The sequence below is a fragment of the Clinocottus analis genome, unplaced genomic scaffold (assembly GCF_023055335.1).
Source record: "Clinocottus analis isolate CAN_PGR_092001 unplaced genomic scaffold, fCliAna1.0.p SCAF_25, whole genome shotgun sequence".
NCBI lineage: Eukaryota > Metazoa > Chordata > Actinopteri > Perciformes > Cottidae > Clinocottus > Clinocottus analis.
The window spans coordinates 7,106,514-7,130,000 of NW_027175987.1; the positions used below are offsets into that span (position 1 = coordinate 7,106,514).

The 23,487-nt window shown below is 41.0% G+C and overlaps 1 protein-coding gene across 1 annotated transcript in view; it reads left to right on the plus strand.

Annotated features, from left to right (window-relative positions):
• Nucleotides 1-188: 188 nt before the first annotated feature.
• apc2 (APC regulator of WNT signaling pathway 2) overlaps nt 189-23,487 on the plus strand; it is a 39,865-nt gene continuing 16,566 nt past the window's right edge. The window contains exons 1-7 of the mRNA XM_068591193.1: nt 189-214; nt 11,581-11,739; nt 14,531-14,621; nt 16,206-16,515; nt 17,167-17,275; nt 17,604-17,717; nt 17,945-18,019. Coding sequence (XP_068447294.1) covers nt 11,596-11,739; nt 14,531-14,621; nt 16,206-16,515; nt 17,167-17,275; nt 17,604-17,717; nt 17,945-18,019 — 843 coding nt within the window. The 5' untranslated portion in view covers nt 189-214; nt 11,581-11,595. The remainder of the gene's footprint in view (nt 215-11,580; nt 11,740-14,530; nt 14,622-16,205; nt 16,516-17,166; nt 17,276-17,603; nt 17,718-17,944; nt 18,020-23,487) is intronic.

A 23,487-nucleotide genomic window follows, 5' to 3' on the forward strand; every position in this document is an offset into this window, starting at 1 on the left:
TACAAAAGGTTGAGAGTATTGACTATTTGTGATCGAAACGAATATGTGGATAACCGGATGAAATAGCAGAGAGAGCTACACTGCTTCAACAGCATCCCCCCCCCCCCCCCCCTCTCTCTCTCTCTCTCTCTCTCTCTCTCTCTCTCTCTCTCTCTCTCTCTCTCTCTCTCTCTCTCTGTCCTCAGTGATCTTCAGCTCAGCTCGGAGTCATGAGGTAAGAGAAGACCGCTCCTTATATTTCTGCCTTTAGCTCACATTGATCTCGTATTGCATGTGTATATGTGTTGTTGTTTTTAACCCGGGATAGACTATCGACCCGGCACGGCACGGTCCGGTTCTTCAAGGCTGTGCAGCACAAACAAAAGCAACGAATTTAAGACAATAAGAGCCTCGTTGATCATCGCCGATTCGACGGGAGGAGGCTGTGGGTCTGGATTACTAAAACACGTTTAAAACGTTTAAAATCACATGTTTATGGATCAAACTCGGGTTTTAAAGCTGCGTTTTGATCGTGTTTTCATCTGGGCTAATTCATCATTATGCGTTTTCTTTTTTTTTTTTTTGCGGGATGCGTCCTATTTTCTTTCTCCTCCCTCATGCGGGCAGAGGGATGGAGGATGGAGGAGCTGATGAATCATTGATGTCGTCAGAGCAGGGAACAGAAAAACACACACACACACACACACACACACATACACACACACACACACACACACACACACACACACACACACACACACACACACACACGTTTCAGAGGTCAAACGATAAAAATAAAAAAAACAGAATTTGATTAATAATAAATAATACATAAACAGAACATAATGTCGATGTTAGAAATCCATCCGATTCTTCGCATCTGCGGGCAAAAGCGAATTTTCACGCACGCGAACGCGTCGAGCTCGTCCACGTTGAATCAAACATAGGCCTATGTTGGGTCTGATTTCAGGATGTTCATTTTGTTTCCGACTGGTTGACGGTCTGTGGCCTTGAACGTCTCCCGGTGTTGGTTTCACTGGTTCATCAGGACGCCCTGAGCTCTGATGCTGGGAGGCTGCAGGCCAGTTTAGTATAAACTGGGCAGTGAATAGGCTGCTCATTTATTCTGTTTGCCTCAGCCGGCCTTTATAGTCGCTATCTTTGTATCGAGTACGTGTTTTTACGTTTGATCGGTTCATTTTACAGATTCATATTGATGATTATTTCTGACTATTGACCTATTTATTGTTGATTAATGGATCTAGCATGAAAACTGAAAGTAGATCGAGTAAAAGGAGGAAATGAGAATATTAAGGAACCCTGTGGAACAGGAGCAGATATGCTGGTGACGTATGCTTTCAGACATGTTTTATGTTTGGGTAGTTAGATTCACATGATATTTAATCAGTTTTATCCACAAAGTGATGACAATAACGAGAATGAGAGATGAATATAAAGATGAGAAGAAGAAAAATGAAGCTATATATTTGCTAATTAAACAAAGTGGCGTGTTATCATCTTATCATCATATTTCGTGGCCCAGTCTTATGAGTTCTGCTGACTGTGGGTCATACACAGTGCATCTTTAATAATAACACAATGTAGCCACATTATAAGACGTTCTCTATGAAAGCACAAACTTTGAATCCTGAGTTAATAGTTGCAAGTCCTTTTATTAGTCTAATTTGTGCCTTAGAGGAGATGACAGAGTGGACTGGAAGTGAAGGGGGAAAGGTGACGATGAAGTCACATGATCAGCATCATAATGCACTGGGAAACGCAGGTGGCGGTTTTAGGATGCACTGGTTTTGTTAGAAAAGGTTGGCTGTAAATGTACCAGAATCTGGTGTATTGAAAAAATGAATGTAGCCTTTTAGCATTCATAATCTTCCTCGTATATCTGCTGGAAGGCTTTCAGCCTCGCTTGAACGTTTTCAAAATACAGTTTTACATACTATGTATAAGGAGAGGGTAACATTCAGTTCTGAGGAGATTTAGCTATAAAGTGTTGATACTGAATCATTCATGCGTGCTGATGGATGAGTCCGACCGCTGTTGTATGGAGGGTGTGGCTCCTCTTCTCTCTACATCTATGTTTTACTGATGGACATCCTGATACAACTTAGAGGAAATGTCACATCAAATTCAAAGTTTTAATCTTGAGAAGCTTCAGTTCAATCAGATGCACATGTTTACAGAATGAAAAGAGAAAAACCTGAGTGGAGATTTTAATTTGTGGTTTCAGGGCTGTAATCTGGAGTTCTAAGGAAGTGTTAAATAATTGCTAAAAATGCTGCTAAGGTCACCACAGGGTCCGTTACAACAGACAAACTGGAATTTAAGCTTATATTGTGGCGCTGTTCCCCCAATTTTCATCTACATTCGAAGTTACATAAAGTAGCAGTTTGTAAAAACCTTCACATCTCTCAAAACACACGTTAATGAACCTGCAGAGACTTTCCGGTGAGATAATCCATCAATGTGCACTAAGGTATTCTTGATGTCAAAGCTCCTCTTTCTTTCTTTTTTTCTCTCTTGGAGCGTCAAATCTTTACTTGGAAAATGTAATTTAGCTTCCATTATTCCAAAAATGTCTCTATAAATCAACAAAATATCTGTAAAATTGCTCTTGATATAAACTTCCTCCCAAAGCACTAGATTGGTAGTTTTATAAATTTAATTTTGAATGTGAAGTTAAAATGGCCAAAGTCTTTACAGCAACATTTATCAGGTCTTAATTCCTAAATACACATTCAGATATCTACAGTCCATGTACTTCCCTTTTGATGCATTAAAAGAAACTCTGACATCCGAGAGGAGGCTGTAGAACAGAAACAAAATCAAACGTTGTTTGATTTTCCGATAATCATCCCTCTGCTCGTGTTCATTAGTCGGATGTCTGAGTGTTCTTGAACACACCAACAGGAAGGGTCTTCTGTCAGCTGCATGTGCACATGATTTTTGTAAGTGAGCAAATAATCAAACCTGATGGATTATTTCTCTGTAACAACTCTCATGTTTCTACAATGGAGTTAAACCAGCTTTGAATGGAAGAAAGGAAATCAATCTAAAAAGTGATTGATTTACAAAATGGAGGCTGATCAGCAGAGAGGTAAGTTTAGTTTGAGTGTCTCTGAGCTGCATTCTGTGATCAAGTTGTAAATACTTGGACACACACACAATGTTGTGTTTTCTTCATGAACGTGGCCTCCCACTGTAACTGAACTGTAATCTGGTTATTTTATTTTTTTTAAAAGCTAAAAGTCAAATCTGATATGTAGTATTTCTTGATTTTAGTTTCGTACTAAATAAATAAACGGCGGAAAGCAGACGCTCAAGTGTTGTGGTTAACTTATTGTCACTGCTCAACAAAATGATGTTGTAGTCGATTTTTGTCACATGAGACAAGACTTCATGAGTCTCACATCCTGAGGAAAGAAGCTGCTCTGCAGTCCGGTGGTCCGGCAGCTGATGCTTCTGCATCTCGTCAGCCGTCAGCAGGATGAACAGACGGTGGCTGTGGCGGGTAAAGCCTGATGGATAAAATCTGTGAAACGTCAGAAACGTCGGGTGTGCTGATTTATATCAGAAACAGACCAAGAGGGTAAAGGAGTTTGACCTTTGACCTGTGTGAATCAGTTCGGATCAGACGGCTGGATGCCATGGTTTGGGGTCGTAACTCAGGAAGCCTTGGGGACCAGAATTTATTTCTCTCTCACTGAGCCGGAAGAGGCAGCGATGGAGTTATGCAAGAGTTATACATTTTATTAAAATGAAAATAAAAAGTAAACAGCTTTAGATGGAGAAATGAGCGTTTTCTGTCACACACAGAAGTCTGTTGTGGCAGTGATGTGTCACCTCTGACGTTTGACCTTCTTCTTGCTGTTTAAATCTGCTGAATTATATTCATTGTCGTGGAGACAGAGGTGTTCAGACTTTTTGGGTCTTTGCAGTCCACGTTGAGCTTGGAAGTTTGGTTTGATGGAAAGGTTTCACATTTAGTTCGAACATTCACATTGTGTCCTGTGTTCGATTTGTGTGTTGCTGTGTGTCTGTTTAAAGGTGTTGGAGTTTTATCCCATATGTTTCATATCAGTATCTCGAGCCATGTGAAGTCGGATTAAGTGAGTTCAGATTTGGTTGCGATAAAAACACGGACAAGCCAGTTGACCTCCAAACAGCATTTTTAACAACAATATGGCCATGTGTTCGCAGACAGGAAGTGCGAGCGCTGACTCACTCTGTGATGACATAGCCCTTTGTTATTGTGCTGAATAAAGCCTGTTGAATGTGCGGTAAAAGCTTCCTCCAACATCCACCCATCTCCTCCTCCTCCTTTTTGAAATAGTGCATTTGTTGGGGACTACTTTCAGCGGCGGATTAATCCACATTCGGTGCTCCAGTAAGTATTCATGGCAGCGGAACGGTTTGTGTGGGGTTGAGTCAAAATAAACTATAGTGTGTGTGTTCTTAGGGATGAAGGAACGTGTCACGCAGTGACTCAGTGAGGCTCATTGTTGTTGACGGAGCTCTATGGCACAAAGGCTGAGGAGGCATCAGTCACTGCTGGTTTGGGTCTGCTTGACCTGCAACAGAAAGAAAACCGTGCGCGACGCGTTGTGGATGATACACTAAAGTCATCTTCTAGCTTTTACCATCAATCATGCTGATTTGTTTCGATCCGGCGCCAGACAACTCAAACTGACTTGTTTAGCTTAGCTTTTAGCATCTGGAGGGCACTTACTGTTCAAGGTATTGCTTGTTAATATCTCAGGGAGTGTCTCTTCTGACACACCAAATGAAATTAAACTCTCATCCTGGTTCCAATATCAGTGTAAAAGCATCAGGACTGTGTTACAGTTGCAGGCTGAAGGTCTTGTAAAATCCACGAAACTGAGACAAGGAGAAGACAATGTTTCTAGAGATTTTTGACTGCATTTGCTCGCCACACACCAACGCCATTTTCTCCTCCTCCTCCTCTTTGCCTGGAGGATGCAGTTGCCAGGGTAACCAGACGTTCCCCACAGGGGGTGTGAGAGAGAGAGATGCAGGCTGGGAAGGATGTGGGGGTGAAGCAGGTGGTGGGGGGAGTGATCGACACTCCCTTTGTTCAGAGACACAATATATCTCTAATATTGGAGCATTTACTTTTTAAGAGAGTTCCACACCTTTTAAAATCAGATTTTAGAAAGAAAGAGAGCAGCGGAAAAAATTCATCCATGATTAAAATCACACAATATATGATCAGAATCTTCAGTGTGAGCCATCTTTCTCGGTCAGTAGATCTGAGACTGAGGTCATGAGTAAAGACAGGAATCACCTTTGGCAGGAGGAAGAAGAGGACGTTTATCAGACTTGAAACAGACACATTATTGATTGTTATACTAAATATTATGATTTTTTTTACATCAACATGCATGTATATATAATTAGGCCTTTGCACAGCAAAGATAGACTTGTCTGTCTATCTGCTGACTCACTGTGTAAATTTCAGAAGCAAATGGGACATGGACCGTTGTAAACATTTGACTCCCATTAAGGTGGACGTGCGCATTAGCGCTGTAATGTTTCAGTCAGCTGTGATGGAGCGGTATTCAATAACAATAGGCTGATAATTTTAGAGCATCTTGATACAGATCCTTTTTAGGTTTTTTGCTTTGACGCTTTTTTGCTTTACCACAAATACAATTTGGCATTGAAAACAAGACCTAAACTGAAAAAGGAAAAACTGTTGAAACACTCGCGTTGGAAAAAGGTTATCACAAGTTCTACTAAAAAATAACCGTTTCAATATTTATTTGCGCTCTGTTGTACGTTTCTTCAGATTTGTCATTCTTGTCACTTTGTTTTGTTTAATGCTGATAATTGATTTTGTATTTTTATTTTTTATCGTGACCTAGATCCAACTAAGCGTACAACAGTTTACCGTAATAGAGACTCTAAATTAACTCACGATTTCTAAATGAAATCCACATTTCTTGACTGAATGGCCAATTTTTAGACACTTCTGCATTAAGCAGATATCACTGCAGATGGTTTGATGCTTTGTCTTTATTTCTCTCTGAGCTCTTCCTGTTTCATCTCCTCTCGTCTTCTCATAAGAGGGTCACACGCATCGGATCGGCTGTCGCCATAGCAACTGCAGCCCCGTTAATGGACCCAGTTAACGCTCGCTTTAAAGGCTCCGTCTGATTTGTTATCCTCTTGGGAGCTCCCACATTTTCTTACCCAGCATGCTTTGCCAGCGACTGCAGCAATTCTCTCTCTCTCTCTCTCTCTCTCTCTCTCTCTCTCTCTCTCTCTCTCTGTCTCTGTCTGTGTGTGGTTAAGATGAAAAGGGAGGCAGAAAGAGACATCACTGGATGGTGGTGGTGGAGGGACCATGGTAACGCAGAACATCAATATGTCAGAGCAGTGTTGTGATGAGATACACCGACAGCACATACACACACACACACGCACACACGCTGAGGTCTTTATGATGGTGGCCTTTTTACACACACACACACACACACACACACGCTGAGGTCTTTAAGATGGTGGCCTTTTTACACACACACACACACACACACACACACACACACACACACGTCTTACTCTGTGTTTGAGAACCACCATAGATGTCTGCTTCAAACGGTCTTTGGTTCTTGTGATAACCACATTGTGTCTCAAGACACTGCAGACTGTTTTTGTATGAAGTCCAGGACGTTTCACGGTCATGAACACAGAACCGTGAGAGTCTGAACAGAACCAGAACACAGTGTCATAATGCTCCGGTCGTTAACAGCTCATGTTGTGTTGGAGGATCTGGTGAAAAGCAAACTGAATATGTTAAAGAGGACATTTTGTTTCTAGGATACGGGAAATCAATATTTCTCTTCAGCCTGGATCGGCTCTAATTATCTTGGTTATCCTTCTCTTCTTGTCTTTTTGAGGTCATCATAAGGATAAGAGCACAAACAGACATCGCTCTACCTGGTTCTCTGTTTAGACTGTTTGGAGGTTAAAGTGATATTTCAGATGTCTCGTAGTGGGTTTATATGAGGTACATATGAGTCAGTGTAAAACCTACAGTAAATGTTGCTGTGGCAGCATCAAACATGATCTAGCCAACTAAAATAATACGCATGAAGAAATCAATAAGTTTACAATGTTTTTGTATATTATTTAATTTTTTTCTGAATTATGTAAGTTTAGTTACATTACATTAAATGTCATTTAGCTGACGCTTTTATCCAAAGCGACTTACAATAAGTGCATTCAACCGTAAGTACGAAGTAGGAACAACAAGAATCAAGACAGAACAATTTCTCAAATTAAGTCAAACTACAAAGTGCTATCAGTAAGAGCCATCGAAGTGCTGCCTAAGTGCTGCTGTCATTGTCTTTATTCAAGGTGTATTTGAAAAAGCGGTTAGTTATGTTTTGTTATTATATATACACGTCAGGGTGGTGAACATAGTGTCACAGTATCCTGGGACAGTGGGGTGACCTCCTGGGCTGTCTGGTTGTCGCAGTATGTCACATTTGGTGATTTTGAATAGAAGCAGTAAAACAAGCTTCCTCGTCACTCTGGCCAACTGGAAGCGAGTCAGACTCCGGTATAGTATCGTGTTCTCTGATGGGACAATGTCCGTTGGTGTTTAGACTTGAAACTCAGTAAGCAGTGATAGTGAGGAGCAAAATACCACGTCTGGGTAATTTTCAAAATTCCAAAGCCGCACTGCTTTTTTGGGGGCGATAATAAGTTTGCCTCGTATTAGATCACATTTTACACATCAGCTGTATTCTACTAAAATGTTTTGAATGGTGGGAATAACACAAGATCATTCCTGTCGTGCAATCCTCTGCAACCTGAGAACACGTCCAGTAAATCCACATTAGATGATAGTCTGGATCACTTGCCCCCACCCTCCTCCTCTTGAGCACAATCCTCTGAGGGCTCTTCATAATGAATGCCGCAGCAGTGACATTTGGTGCACTGGACCGCCTGCTGACTCCAGATCTGCTGTGCAGAGCACAAAAAAAACAAACCTGACGACAGAGATTAAAAACCATCTGAATAACAACAGATAAACAGACAGTTGTTTTTATGTACCGTCTAAAACGGAAAACAAACAAACGGCAAAGCCATTTCCTCTCACACATTGGTGCGAGCGCACTGACTTGTCGTCTCTGCAGTGAAGGTCACGGCTCCAGTCGGACACATGAGCTGCTTTACAGAGCTCACTGAGCATGTGCAGCGTTGACCCTAAAGTAATGACCTCACTGTGTCACACACACTCAATCTGAGGTCTCATTATTGATCAGTTTATCGATTGATTTGTACGCAGTGAATGTTTCCGCAAACCGTTTAACCCTGTCTGCTAAGATGCTCTCGTTGGTTCAGGAACGATGGTGCTTTTGGTTTAAAGTCAGGCATCCAGATGATCACTGAATAGGTTTAGCTTGCTGCAATAATTCCTTCAATTCATTAGGATTATAAAGTATTTCATATTGTGATGGAGATGGAAGACAGATTCCATAATCCTCATTCTCTGCAGGAATACAACAGTTATCCGGATAAAAACATTCATCGCACTTTCAATATGAGAAAACACATGAAACATTCAAACGTTGTCCGTTTGTTTGTCAAGTTCATATTGTGCCCTTGTTATATTGATGAAAGACGATCTACTTGACTTTGCTATGTTATTATTTAACATTATTGAGTTACATAACAACAAACACCTAAAAAAACATTCTGATGCTTTAATTAAAGAGGTTAAATACATTCTGATGAAAAGTCAGATTCAAGTTCTTTTTCCAGCAGTTCTGCAGAAACAATCTGCAGAAATATAAAAACAGAAAGATGACGAGCAGGGTAACGAGTGGAAAATGTTTGTTATCAGACTGATTCAGGATCAGCTGAGCGGTGGCTGGAAAACAGCCGCAGGAGAAACTTGGATAACACGTTATCTAACACAGTGGTCCACAACCTTTTTTTTTAGCCACGGACCGGTTTCATGTCAGACAATATTTTCACGGACCAGCCTTCAGTGTGGGCGATAAACATGACGTAATAAATACGACGTCATAAAATGATACGACCGGCATAAAAAACTAATATAAAGTGCATACAAATACAACTCACCAATTTCAATTCAACAAGCTTTATTGGCATGAATGTAAAAAAGACTATTGCCGAAACATTTCAATAACAAGATTTCAGTACCAACTATGCTGAATTAGTGGGAGCCCTGAGCTTGTTTATCTGCAACAAGCCGGTCCCATCGTGGGGTGATGGGAGACAACGAAACCCAAAGTGTGTGTTTTATGTCCAGTCTGTTCCGTGATTTAGTTTTTGGTCGCCGTCATTGCAGAAAACCCCGCTTCACAAAGATATGACCTTGGAAATGGAAGCAAGGTTTTCAGTGCTTTTTTGGCGATCTCGGGATATTCTGCCTTTATTTTGATACAGAACACCGGCAGAGTTGTTGCGTGAAATGTCATTCTCGATCTCCAACAGCTGATCTTCTTCTCGTACGAACAGGCTCGATTCACCGAGATTATTCACAAATGGGTCATGGATCCAGACGTTTTTTTTTCACTCATTTTCACTAGCTTGTGGGTATGCTATCACTCGTGGGTTCACTAGCTTTTCTCACAAAGTCACATATTACGTGACAAGAGGTCATTTCGTGACCTTGTGAGAGACTTGGACGCACAGACGGATGTATCCGGTCCTTTTTCAAAATAAAACATTTTCCCGACTTTTTGTCTTCTTCAAAATATTTTTTATAATTTTTTAAACTTAAAAAAAAATGTATTCATTCTTTCTGTGCGGCCCAGTACCAATCGACCCGGGCCCGGGGGTTGGGGACCGTTGATCTAACAGACTGAGAAACATCAAGCCAAACGGAAAACCGAAGCGACAGATTATTGGACGCTCCCCGCAAGCCATCTGCTGCAGAGGAGGAGAAAACTAAACGAACGAGGCAGAGAGACGGGGGCTTGATTTTTAAAGAATAGAAAAATAGATCTAATTTAAATGAGATTAAGTGGATGGTGTGTGTGTGTGTGTGTGTGTGTGTGTGTGTGTGTGTGTGTGTGTGTGTGTGTGTGTGTGTGTGTGTGTGTATATGTGTTTGTGTGTGTCTGTCTGTGGTTGTGTCTGTGTGTGTGTGTGTGTTAACTGACTAAACTGAAACTCTCCCCTCGTCTGATACATGTTTGGTCACTCAGAACCTGATAGATCCACCTTGCATGTCAACCACTACTGTGTTGCTTGATTGAATAAACACAACCCACAAATGATACCAACGGCCTGGGAGGCGTCAAAAAGCAAAGTTAATTTAAACTCAAAAACAAACGGTGATGTATGCAGGGAATCGGCTCGAAGATCAACCATGCAGATCAAACTCACTGAGCTACTACTACTACTACTACCAATAGTAATATTATTATTATTATTATTATTATTATTATTATTATTATTAATAATAATAATAATCATAATAAGTGTTTTGGGAAGACATGAGTCACCGCAACTGACCACCCGAAATATTATGAAGTTTGCAAGAAAAGCTGTGGACAGACACAAACGTGCACACTCACTCACTCACTCACTCACTCACTCACTCACTCACTCACTCACAAAGTGAGTTTTATTTGATATTTGTTTGTGTATGCACATTGTTACTGTCAATCCGTTTTTGTTCAAATATATAATATAATATAAATCGTTATAAATGCTATTCCATAACAAACTTCATTTTTGTATTTTTCTTCTCCTTTCGCTCCACAAATCACTTCAATGAGCTGTTGATATCTGCAAAACTTTTATTTCTAGAAAGATGTGTGGGGAGTGTGGGGGGGGGGGGGGGGGGGAATTTGCTCAATTCATCTTCATCTGCCATCAAGTGCATCTTCGAAAGAAAAATCTGCACTTTGGGCTGCAATTTGTGACCAATATTTCATGACTGAATAAGTGAGTACTTAATCAATGTGTTTTAAAACAAGCTGTGTGAGAAGCTTGAGATGCTGCTGACGCAAACTTAACATTTCCTGCTGCTCCACAATAAAACTCTTCCATCAGGGCGTCCTGTTGCTGTTTAGGATGCTGAGTGTCTAATCGTAATAAACCTTGGTTCAAGCCTGGCTTCAAACCCAGTGCTTTGTTACTTTTGCTTTGTGTCCTTGGGCAAGGCTCTAGTTTGTGCGATTGAATTGGTCTTCATTCGTGCAGAATGGGGAGAACAGGAAAACATAATTTATTCCGACTTATCTTGCATTTTTCCAATATAGTTAGCCCGACAGATAACCTTGTAGTCACAAAAAATAAACAGCCAACATCAGCTTTTTTTGGTAAATTCCGATTTTATTTTTTAGGCTTTTATTTGGATGCTAATCGCCAGTGTTGGTATATTTGCGGAACAACAGTTTGTTGACCTGGTTTTGGTCAGGTGTTTTGGGAGGAATCATAAATTCCTGATATGGCATGGATGCAAAGGAGCATCAACCTGTGTGAAAGTGTGAAAGTGTATCATCTGGTGGTAGGTTTTATGGACCAGTTTCTCATCCTTTAGTCTAACATTTCCCCTTCTCCTCTGTGCTCCTGCAGAGGGCGCTGCAGAGTATGAAGATGGCCAACACTGCTTCCTACGACCAGCTGGCCCACCAGGTGGAGGCGCTCCGTAAGGAGAACTCCCACCTGAGGAGGGAGCTGGAGGACAACTCCAACCATCTGTCCAAACTGGAGACCGAGACCACCGGCATGAAGGTCAGTCTGTATGCACCACCATCAACACCAACACCAATGACACCAACAATACCACTATCAACACCACTATCAACACCAACGACACCGCCACCAACATTAACAACATCACCACCATCAACACCAAAACCAACACCAAACTGGAGACCGAGATCACTGGCATGAAGGTCAGTCTGGATGCACGAACAACAACACCACCACTACCATTAAAACCAACAACACCACCGCCATCAACTCCAACGACACCACCACCATTCACAACAACAACAACACCAACATTAACAACACCATCAACAACACCACCACCAACACAACCAACATCAACAACAACACCAACAACACCCAACCACTAACACAACCCACACCAACAACACCCTAACACCACCACCAACACGACACAGTTAAAGGACCAAACATCGGCCGTGATGCAGTATTTCTGGAGACAGTTTCGTCTCTGGGGCTTGACATTTGATTGTTCAAACTGAAGTGAAAGGAAATCAATCAAAATCCTGATGGTTGGTTAAGAAAGTCGGTATTGACGGAAGGAAAGCTACTGCACGGGGGAATTTATTGTCAGGCTGCAACATTAATGATTTAACTGCCAATTATGTTTGTGATTAATTGATCAATCGCTTGGTCTAAAGAATTTAGCAAATTATGAGAAATGTTCATCACAGGCTCTTCAAGATGACCTTATCTTACCAAAGCCCTAACATATTTAACCACAGATAAAATAAAAATGGAAAATATTAATGTTTCAGAAGCTAGAACCAGATCATTTGGGTATTTTCTTTATGGCTGAAACAATAAATAAACTATGCAAAATTATTGCCGATACATTTTCTGTCCACTGACAAATCACTTCAGACAAACAAAAATATGTTGAAAACTTTGTATGTCCTATCTGTACTGGAATAAAGTTCATTCAAATGCATGTTTCCAATTAGTTTGTTTTTCTGTTGATGAAAATAAAATAAAAATAAAAAAAGGAAAATCCTGATTTTAAGTATTCAACCGTTTAATTCATTGATCAAAAATCACCTCTCTTTCTCTTCAAAAATTAGAATTTTTGGTCTCAATAGACAACTTGAACCACATGTGTTGGAAAATAATCCAGAAATATAAAGCGAGCCAGAAAGAGAGAAACCTGGGAAATCAGGCTAAGACTGGTGCAACATAAATCCCATCAGCTGCAGACACACAAACACACATGCATGTGCACACATCGATGCGACTACACACACTCGCGTGTCCAGACACTGCCAGCAGCAGGATTATCAGACTGCACTCAGCTGGTTTTATCAGAATCGGGATGTGCAACTAACAGCAGCTGGACTTCATCTGCAGGAGGACAAGGGACATGTTTTATCTTCTCCTCCGTCTGCAGAGGTCTTCAGCTCATCCGGATGTGAAGGAATAACTTTGTTTTTCTCTGGGATGAATGACATGAAATCGGTCGCTAATGGATTTACCTGTTTTATGGGATTTTTTATGTTGTATGGAATCTATCATTTATTTTTCGGAATACGTCTTTTTTGCTGATTTTTATTTGTCTTTGCAGTAAGAGAGAACACAAACCATAGGACATTTTCCAGGTTTTTTTTTTAGTCAAGGGAAATGGTGTTTGGTGTTCATGTGAGTGTGCAGTGTCCTGTTTTACATTCCACAAGTGCAGACACATTACACATAATGGGCTTTTAAAAGACAAAGTCTGATATTCTTCATTTTTGCAAACCTTTAAATGTGAAATCATTATTTTGTGTGCAAAATAATGAAGTTGATGTCAAATGCAAAGGAGGAATTTAGTATTTGTTATTAACAGTGAGGACAATTCCATGAAATATACACAGTTAAAATACACTGCCTGGCCAAAAAAAAGGTCACATACACTAATATTTCATTGGACCGCCTTTAGCTTTCATTACGGCACGCATTCGCTGTGGCATTGTTTCGATAAACTTCTGCAATGTTACAAGATTTATTTCCATCCAGTGTTGCATACATTTCTCACCAAGATCTTGTATTGATGATGGTAGAGTCTGACCACTGCGCAAAGCCTTGTTCAACACATCCCAAAGATTCTCAATGGCGCTAAGGTCTGGACTCCATGTGTGAAAATAATGTCTCATGCTCCCTGAACCACTCTTTCACAATTTGAGCCCGATGAATCTTGGCATTGTCATCTTGGAATAGGCCCGTGCCATCAGGGAAGAAAAAATTCATTGACGGAATAACCTGGTCATTGCTGAACCTGGTCGTTGCTGAACCTAGACCTGACCAACTGCAGCAACCACAGATCATAGCACTGCCCCCACAGGCTTGTACAGTAGGCAGTAGTAGTTAAATCCAGGTGGCGCCTTTTTTTTTGGTTCAATTAAATAATGTATATTTTTTATTTTTTATTTTGGTTAGCTTTAGGGTTAAGAACTGAGTGTGTTTTGACAGTACTTTATTCTTAAACACGTTTGTAGAAAAGGCCCATTGTGCTTCCTCCTCCCTACAGGAGGGGCTCTGGTCTGCTATGATGCATTGTTTGTGCAAACTCGACAGCAGGAGCCGATTCACAGTCGCTGTTTATTCGCCAGACAGTTAATGTCTGTACATTCAACGTGACACTGTAACAGACTCTACAGACATTAGCTGGAGCTTGCCAACACACTCACACACACACACCTACACACACACACAAACACACACACACACACGCACACACACACAGTGTGTTTGAGGTCTGACTGAGCGCAGCAGCTTTCCTCTCTGCTGAACTGTGGTTGCTGCTCCTCTTGTGATGCAGGAGGTGTTGAAGCAGCTGCAGAGCAAACTGGAGCAGGAGGCTGGAACACTGGCCTCATCGGGGAGGAGCGACGTGCTGCATCAACTGAAAGGTCGGTATCCGTGTTAACAATGTTCATCTTCTCGTGTGAACCAGAACAGAAGTGCCTCTCAAAGTCTCCGCTCGGTAACAGAAGGTAATAGATGATGATTCTATGATGATCCGGCTCTTCTGAGGCTCCGGTGGGACCAATCGTCACAGAGGAATGAATTGACCCAATCGGCTAACCTGAAAATCCAATTAACTCCAGCTGAGATCAACAGCAGATGTGATTATAGACCCTGTCTCCTACAAATTACGTTCCCCCAGAACTAAAACGTATTTTCAATTACGTTGACGAGAAACATATTTTCTCCCTGATTACGTCGGTGTTTGGCGTATTACAAAGACGTCTGTGATCGTGTATGTGATCGCGTATACGCATACATGTTACTTATACACATATTTTAGTTTTATTGTTTATTACAAATATGTTTATAATCGTGTGCTTGTGTTATTCTTGCTTTCCCGCTGAATTTAAGCATATTTGAATTTCTAAACTCTGTGGAGGAAAAAAAAAGGGGCGGTGTGAAGCCGGTAACTGTGCCAGTACGTTAGAGAAGGCCGAACCCAGCGCAACGGGGGCTGTTACCGTCCCGAACCCGGCAGGACAGGGACTGTTACCGTAATGGCCGGTACCGGGCCGTTACCGGCACCTTCGGGCAAGCGGTTTTCAGACCGGCCCTGAGCCGTTACCGGCACATCATCAACCTCATAACGGCGGCCAAAGGGTCTTCAGACCGGCCCCGTTACTGGCTTCACACCGCCCATTTTCTTTTCCTCCGCAGAGATTAGAAATTCAAATATGCTTAAATTCAGTGGGAAAGCAAGAAAACAATTACACAAGCACACAATTATAAACATATTTGTAATAAACAATAAAACTTAAATACGCGTATAATCAACGTATTTGTAATACGTTGATCACAGACGTATTTGCAATACGTCAAACACCAACGTAATCAGGGAGAAAATATGTTTCTCGTCAACGTAATTGAAAATACGTTTTAGTCCTGAGGGAACGTAATTTGTAGGAGACATTGTTGTTATAGAATGAATTATGCATCGGAAGAAATAATAGAGAAGAGATAGATAAAAGGGAGAAAGGAAAGGAAAGAAAGAAGGACAAGATGAAGATGGAAGGACATTGGAGGAGAGGAAGAATGACAGAAGAAAAAGAAAGAAGAAAAGGAACAAAACAAAAGAGTAGAAGAAAGGGTGGTGGCTCATATCGTAAAGCTTGAGCTGCCTACAAACAGGAGGGAAGGAAGGAAGGAAGGAAGGAAGGAAGGAAAGGAAGATGAAGAAAAGGCAGTGGGTGTAAATCCTGGAATGGCAGGAGCTACTTTTTAGAATATGGGCCACTGTGGCTCTTGTTGTTGTCCTGAGCAAGACACTTAACGCTGAATTGCTCCCCGTTACTGTGTCTACAGTGTATAAAGCAAAAATGTAAGTCGTTTTGGATAAAATGGTCAGCTAAATGAAATGTAATGTAATAATAAGTTTGTAGGTGTAAAGGAAAAAGCTTGCCTAGCAAAAGTTAAACAACACTAGGGCAAGGATTTTTGACTGATTATTGATCCACTTCCCTCCACAGAGCTTCACATGGACCTCACCAACTACTACGAACTCCAGCATCAGCCTCACAACCTGAGGCTGCTGCCAGACAGCATGGGAGGGGTGGAGCTAGACGACCGCCTGGCTTCCTGCACCTCCTCCTCGGCGGTGAGCAGAGCCCGGAGTCCGCTCCGAGCCCCGTCCCACCTGAGCGCAGTGTCCGGCGGGGAGGCGGCCGCCATGTTGCTGCCGCATCACTTCCTGGACGGGGCGCCGCCCAAAACAGCTGTAATCAGCGGACCGGATGGACGAATGAGCGACCACCACCAAGAGGAGCTGTACAAGGAGAGGTGAGAGGATTCAATTCAGTTTATTTTGTTTGGCCCAAAATTACAAATTTACCTCAGAGAGCTTTTCAATCTGTACATATATACGGCAACAGAGGAGGACCCCTCTTCACAGATGGACAGAAACAATAGATGTCATGTGTTCTCCTGCAGATCATGGCGATGTTGGTCAATCATCTTCTTTTTTGTTGTTGTCAGAGTGAGATATCTGTAAAGGTGCTGCAGATATTCTCCACAGGATACATCCTCAGCTGAGCTTTTTTTTAGCAGCAAATAAAAGCCATAACAACTGTTTTATTAAAAGATACACATGTAAATATACTCCCAAATATTTATAGAACTTATGAAAAAAAGGTTAAATATGAATTATAATATATTTTACGTATATTCTTTGGCTTTTAAATGTACTTAATTTTAACAAGAAAATGTCTTTTTATTAGTTTTTGGATTACTCATCAAATTGATCTTGATCTTTTCCTGGGTATATGCATGTTTTAAATTTAGAGGAAACAATCTGAGCTCATACCGTCTTTGGAGCTCTACATGTCATCGAGCAGTGGCCGGTTATTCCTCTTGGTTGCTGTAACGAGTGGCTTGGTGGCCTTGGTGCGTTGAGCTTTAGCGCTCCTGGCGCTAACAGTGCTATCTGTGTAGGAACCTCCTGCACGGGGAGATCGACCGGGAGGAGAGGGAGCGCTGCTGGTACTTCAGTCAGCTGGAGGAGCTGTCACAGAGGCTGGCTCAACTGCCTCGCATCGACACGGTGAGAACACACACACGCATGCACGTACACATGCATACACACACAGTCAGGAAAAGGTGGCAGCTTCAAAAGTGATGAAAACATGAATACATCAATAAATATAATACAAGAATAAAATATTAATATCAAGGACATTAAATATGAGTTCATGTTCATATATATTAAATATATATGAACATTGTTCTGTTTGAGGATTTACTTTAATTATGAATCTGTCACCAAAATTGTTAGAGTTTATGTTGTTTGACTGCCGTGCTCTGAACAAGAAGTAAATGACTGCACTGTGTGTTGTCACAATAAAAATATAATTGTAATTTTGTTCCTGCAGTTTTCCCTGCAGATGGATATGATCCGGCAGCAGCTAGAGTTTGAAGCCCAGCGGGTTCGATCTGTGATGGAGGAACGATTTGGTACCAACGACGAGATGGTTCAGAGGACACAGGTGAGGCCGAGGCTGCTGATTGGACAGATATTGCACCTGCAGATTATGTCTTCAAATGATTTTTAAAAGATTAGAATTCTTAATTCGTTTAAATTTGCTTTTTATTATATTACATAGTTGAATTGTTGTTGATGGTAGACAACACAGACAGCTGGTTGGTGGAAGCACAGCACATCTGGACGTGTCTGAAGCGCACGTGTGCGTGTGTGTGTATGTGTGTATTGTAGATACGAGTCACTCGTCTGGAGCAGCTGGAGAACGAGCTGCAGGAGGCCCGAGGGAGTCAAGAGACCCAGCTACAGGTCAGCCATACACACAATACACACACATTACATTCACAAACAGATGGAGTACACAAACAGAAAGCCACAGGCGCACAACGGCATACATTAAATTGAGTAAATCAGGGCTCATAAGTGGTTCATTCTGGCCTTTAAAACATTTTTAAAAGTGAGCCAATGCTAAAGCAAGATTGGGGGTTCAGTCTTTTTATATGTTTGGAATTTGAACATACCATAAATTGCCATACTTCTACCTCTGTAAACATGAGTTTATGTTCTCCATCTCTAGTTTCATCTCTTAGTCAATACAGCATGATGTTCATTTCGTAAAGTACGGTCCATTTAGCGTTAAATAGACCATAAAGCAGAGTATGCTTTAAGGTGGGGCTTGTGATTGACAGGTCGCTGCCGTTACCAGAAGCATAGACTGTGTCTCTACGTCACTCCTCCACGTTCCAAATATGGTCACTTAAGTTCATTGGTTGTAAAAAAAAAAAAAAGCCAAAAAGGCGACAGCTGTAATCCAAGATGGTGACAGTAAAATCGCCGAACTCAAGGCTTCAAAATATCTGTCCTCAAACCAACGTGTGACGTCACAATGACTACTATTATATACACAGTCAGTGTACCTCACTGCAGCAGTCGTTCCCAGTCTAACTCCACCTGACTCAGTGACACAGAGCCTTGATAAGCCCAGACCCAGAAACCCGCGTATAGAGGCTCAGTGAAAGTAGAGGTGAAGGTGTGAAGGTGGACCATGGTGTCCTGAGAGACGCTGTAGAAAGACAGAGAGCCTGCAGACCAGTTTAGGTAAACCCCGACTCTGTGGGTGAAGGGTTGTGGTGAGGAGGACCTGAATCTCTTGTTATGGTGGCACGGTGTATAGCTTCCCTCCAAACACTCCAGGCTCCAGGACTGCTCGTTGTGTCCCAGCAGGCTGCTTGCTGGGTCTCCGTTTCTGGAGATGCTGTTGTAGGTGACACCGATGTCGGCACCGCCGCTCCACTCCACCTCCCAGTACACAGAGTCCAGCAGCCCCTCCCTGCACAGGACTTGAGGACAGCACTCAAACCGCTCAGGATGCCCCGAGGGCCGGTGGTCCGACCACACTCGAGTTGCCTTCCGGTTGCAGTCGGTCAGTTGGAGCTCTGAATTGGCAGTGTTGGGGTCCAAGGTCAAATAACAGGCAACTGATGGATGAAACAAGGAACAAGATTCGTTGATTTAGTCATTCAGTAATGAGGTAGTACTAAATTCAAGTGAAACTAATTTCCGAGTTTGGTCGCAGTGCTGTCAATTATGATTGTCCAAGCAGACATTGCTTAACTCTATGTGGATGACGCTGTACCCTTTTATTATAGACAAAGCGAGACAAAATGTAGAACTCCTTCTATGTGAAGCAGAAAGATATCAAATCTATGTGAGCTTACAGTTTTTCACCAACCACAAGTCTCTTCCCAGCTGAGTCCTAAAAGAGCAGAAAGAACCATAGCATCATACACTGAACATTTTATAACAGAATGTTCTATTTAACTTCCTGTGGTATGACTCACCTCATGTTGTCAATGTTTGTGTTTCTCAGACTAAAGAGATTGATCCCAGAGGACAAAGGCTCCCAGAGAAGAGTCTCTGATGGCTTAATTTGTTTTTCTTGTTCTTGCTCTTGCTCTGTTTCTGATTCTTGTTTTTGTTTTGGTTCCGTTTCCGGTTCTTGCTCTGGCTCTTGCTCTTGTTCTGGTTCTTGTTTTGGTTTTAGTTCCGGTTCTTGCTCTGGCTCTTGCTCTTGTTCTGGTTCTTGTTTTGGTTTTAGTTCCGGTTCTTGCTCTGGCTCTTGCTCTTGTTCTGGTTCTTGTTTTGGTTTTAGTTCCGGTTCTTGCTCTGGCTCTTGCTCTAGTTCTGGTTCTTGCTCTTGTTCGTTTATCCTCTCGTCTTCTGCTGATACCACAGAGGAGTTGTCACCCAACTCTTCACCCTGCTCGGCTGTACCTATTTATATGTTGTTAAATACACATTACACAATGTCAAATAAGGAGAACATTTTCTAATGTAGACACACGTCTGCTTGAACACAACCTAGACAAAAAAAATGTTATCGGACAATTCTACAGTGTTATGTTCAACAGTGTTATGACGAGGTTCCCATTTTGTTTGTTGCTGCTATAAGTATGAGCAGCCTGACCTTACAGAAATAGTTAAAGGGCCATGACCTCTTAAGCAATAAATGCATCAGTCTCACAGCAAGTGACAGTGTTAACAGTGAGAAAGACTACTAAGGACTTTCCACCAGGAGGCCAGTGTTCGAGACTGGTGTTATAGGTTGTTATATCTCAAAGTGTTGAGTTATTATGAAGTTCTATTTACTATTGCTTCAAGTATTTTCCGTACTTGTTTTCAGCCCAACCATGTTTCCCATAAACCTAACTGGGTTCAATGGTTTTAGGGGTTATCCAAAATTGTTAGTTTAACAGTGAGAAAAATGGAGCCTACCTGGCTGTGGTGTGAGAATCGTCTCCTCAGGTTCTCGTGTTTCATAATTCCTTGTTGTTGTCTCATAAGAGACAGTTATATCTACTTCATTGTCCCCCTCTTTATTCATTCTGTCTTTTATGTTGTCGTTGATTTTCTGGGTATCGTCCGTCTCTTTACTCTGCTCCGAGAGGTTTCCCCTAAAACCAGTGTCCATTTGTTCATCACTTGTCTCATAAAATGTCTTTTTAACTTCCTGAATGTTCTTTCCCTTTTGGGATTTATTTTGATCTCTTCTGAACAGAGTCTGTAAAAAGGGTTCGTCGGTTCTTTTAACTTTTGTCTTAAAGGTGCTGGATGAGTCTGGCTTCACGGTGGCATCCCTGTTGTCTCTCTCCTTTGAAAGACCAATTCTGAAGAAGAGGTCGTCTTTGAAATTGAGAAAACTCAGGCGGTTGATCGTCTTCTCTGTTGGCTGAGTGGTCTGAGAATCCATAGACTTTGCTTCTTTAGACATGCTGAATATGCTGGTCACATCTTCCTTAAGCTGGCTCAGGTCCTCTTTCAGGAGATTGAGCACGCTGGGGGCAGGTTTTTGTTCTGCCTGACTTGATGGGCTTGTGTCTCTCTCCTTGAACACATTGAACACTTCTTCCTTTAACTGGCTAAAGTCTTCTTTGATAGAATTTGTAATGCCCTGACTCACCTTAAGAAGGTCTATGGTCCTTCTGTTTTTGTCCGTTAGATCTTCTAGGTCACAGTCATTGGTTGCCTTATATTCTTGTATTTTAAGCAGTTTCTGGTCAACTTCCTGTTCCTCAACCAGACACATTTGGTTCTTTGTATTGTCGGAGAGTTCAGAGAGCCCCTGTTTTAACAGATACATGTGGAATTAAGTACATTTAGTAACACGTAAATGATTTGTCGGGAAACTATATTCACTTCACAATCCTAAATATATTTGTTGACTCTGTTGAGTGAGCGGTGACCTCTGACCTAGACCATGAATAAGGTTAACAAATAAGATAAACCAATTCTTTTTTTTTTAGGTTAGTTCAAACATGTAATGTAAAAATACATATATTAACAGAGATCTGCATGAATCAAACTACAACAAGATCTTTAGCAGTTTAATAAATATTATCAAGGCACATAAGAAGATTAGCGAGGCTGTAGAAAAGATTGGATTGCAGTTGAACACGTAACTGCATATTGGACTCAGGAAGCATAAATAGAACAAACAAAAACCTCTGACCATGGCCATGAATAACATTAATTAATAAGCTAAACCAGAGTCTAAGTTATTACAAGACGTGCGACGTAAGATAAGGCTGAAGACAGCACCTTTGTAAAACCAATAATATTCCGATTTTTTACTTGAATTTTCTTTAACGAGCTTTCCTCTCTTCCACTACCAATTGAGGGAAGTTAAATGATTTATGCTCAGCTAATGGTCAACATGTTAGCAGTGTCAGTGTGAGCGTGCTAACATGCTGGTGTTACCATTTAGCTCACCTCTGTTGTTTTTAAGTGCGGCCTTACAGAACACCATGCCTATGTTTGATGATGTGAACCGTGAGAGTAGATTAATTAATCTCCATGTACGGTTCAAATCATCAAACGTAAACCATACAATGCCCCTGCTTATCTCGTAAGAACAACAGTTCAAACCCCAAAAGAAATGTGTATAATTCCGTCAAATAAAACTGTGACAAGCCGTAAATCTTCTAATTAAAGAAGCCGGAGCCGTAAAGCATTTGTATAATGACTTGAACATCCTTGTGTAAAGTTACACCTCCTGTGAACTCTCTACGCCTCTCAATACACGCGCAGGCTTGTTTTAAAGTTTTTCTGGTAATGTGGATCCACCAGAGCATCTCAGATACTCACAGCTGCTTCACTCTCCATGTCTTTGTCAGATTCTTCACTGGAAAAAGACCAACAAAACAGAAAACCCCACTTGTATCCTCAGTCTGAGTTGTTGTGGCTGTAATCTCTGTCTCTGTGTCTATCTGTGCGTTTAAAAGGGACTGCCGGCATTCTTTCATTCAGTGTAACATGTTTCTGGTTCGACCTGTTTGTCTCCATATTTTACTCTGACTGCTCAGCTTCTAATTGGCTGATGATCAGTGCAGGAGTTCGGGTTGTTTCTCTCTGGGTGTTTCAGCTTTCAAAAACTGCTGCTCATCACTTCTTTTAAGGGTTAGCAGTCGTTTCGGGTTGAATTTAAATATGATTTGGTTAAATGTTTTTTGTTTTTTTTCATGGTTTCAATGAGCCATCTTTTCATAGTTTATATATTATCATATACAACTCTAAAACTACAAGCTTATGGCTCTAAAAGTCAGGAATACACGTAGTAAGTAAAGTTATAGTGGATTTTATATTGTAAACATTTGAGTCTCTTTAAACATAGTTGACGTTTTATGAAGGACAGGTTAAAACATGTTGGTAAAAGATTAACACACAAAAACATGTTTACTTCCTCTAGTAAAATGATCACTTGAAATCAGTAAACAGACATTTTTCTTCACGCTAGTTTGTGGGGAGGACTTGGTGTGACTTCTTGTAAATTTTCTCAGCTACTCAATAATTGTTTAGCAGATTGAACTCAATGGAACCTTTAACATACAAAACCAAAACAAATAATCACATATTTCTAGTTTAAAATCATTTTACTGGTAAGAATATTTCATTCATGTTTATTTTTAAAAGTAAACATAATTTATGCCGAATTGTTTTCATAACCCAGTTCTAAAAAGCTTTGCAATTCCTATTTTGGAGATGTTCTTTGCTATAAAAGAAATTACAGTAAAATGGGAAAATATTCATTTGGTCAACAAAACAAAGATCTGATAATGTTTCTGATTATTTATACAAAATGTTGTCAAATAAATTATGAAATATTTTTCAAGTTTAGGCTTGAGTTCCATATTTTCAGTTGCGTCAATTATCAAATATGATACATATTATTCAGAAATGGAACTTTCTGTATGACGACTGCATATTCTGATGCAAATACT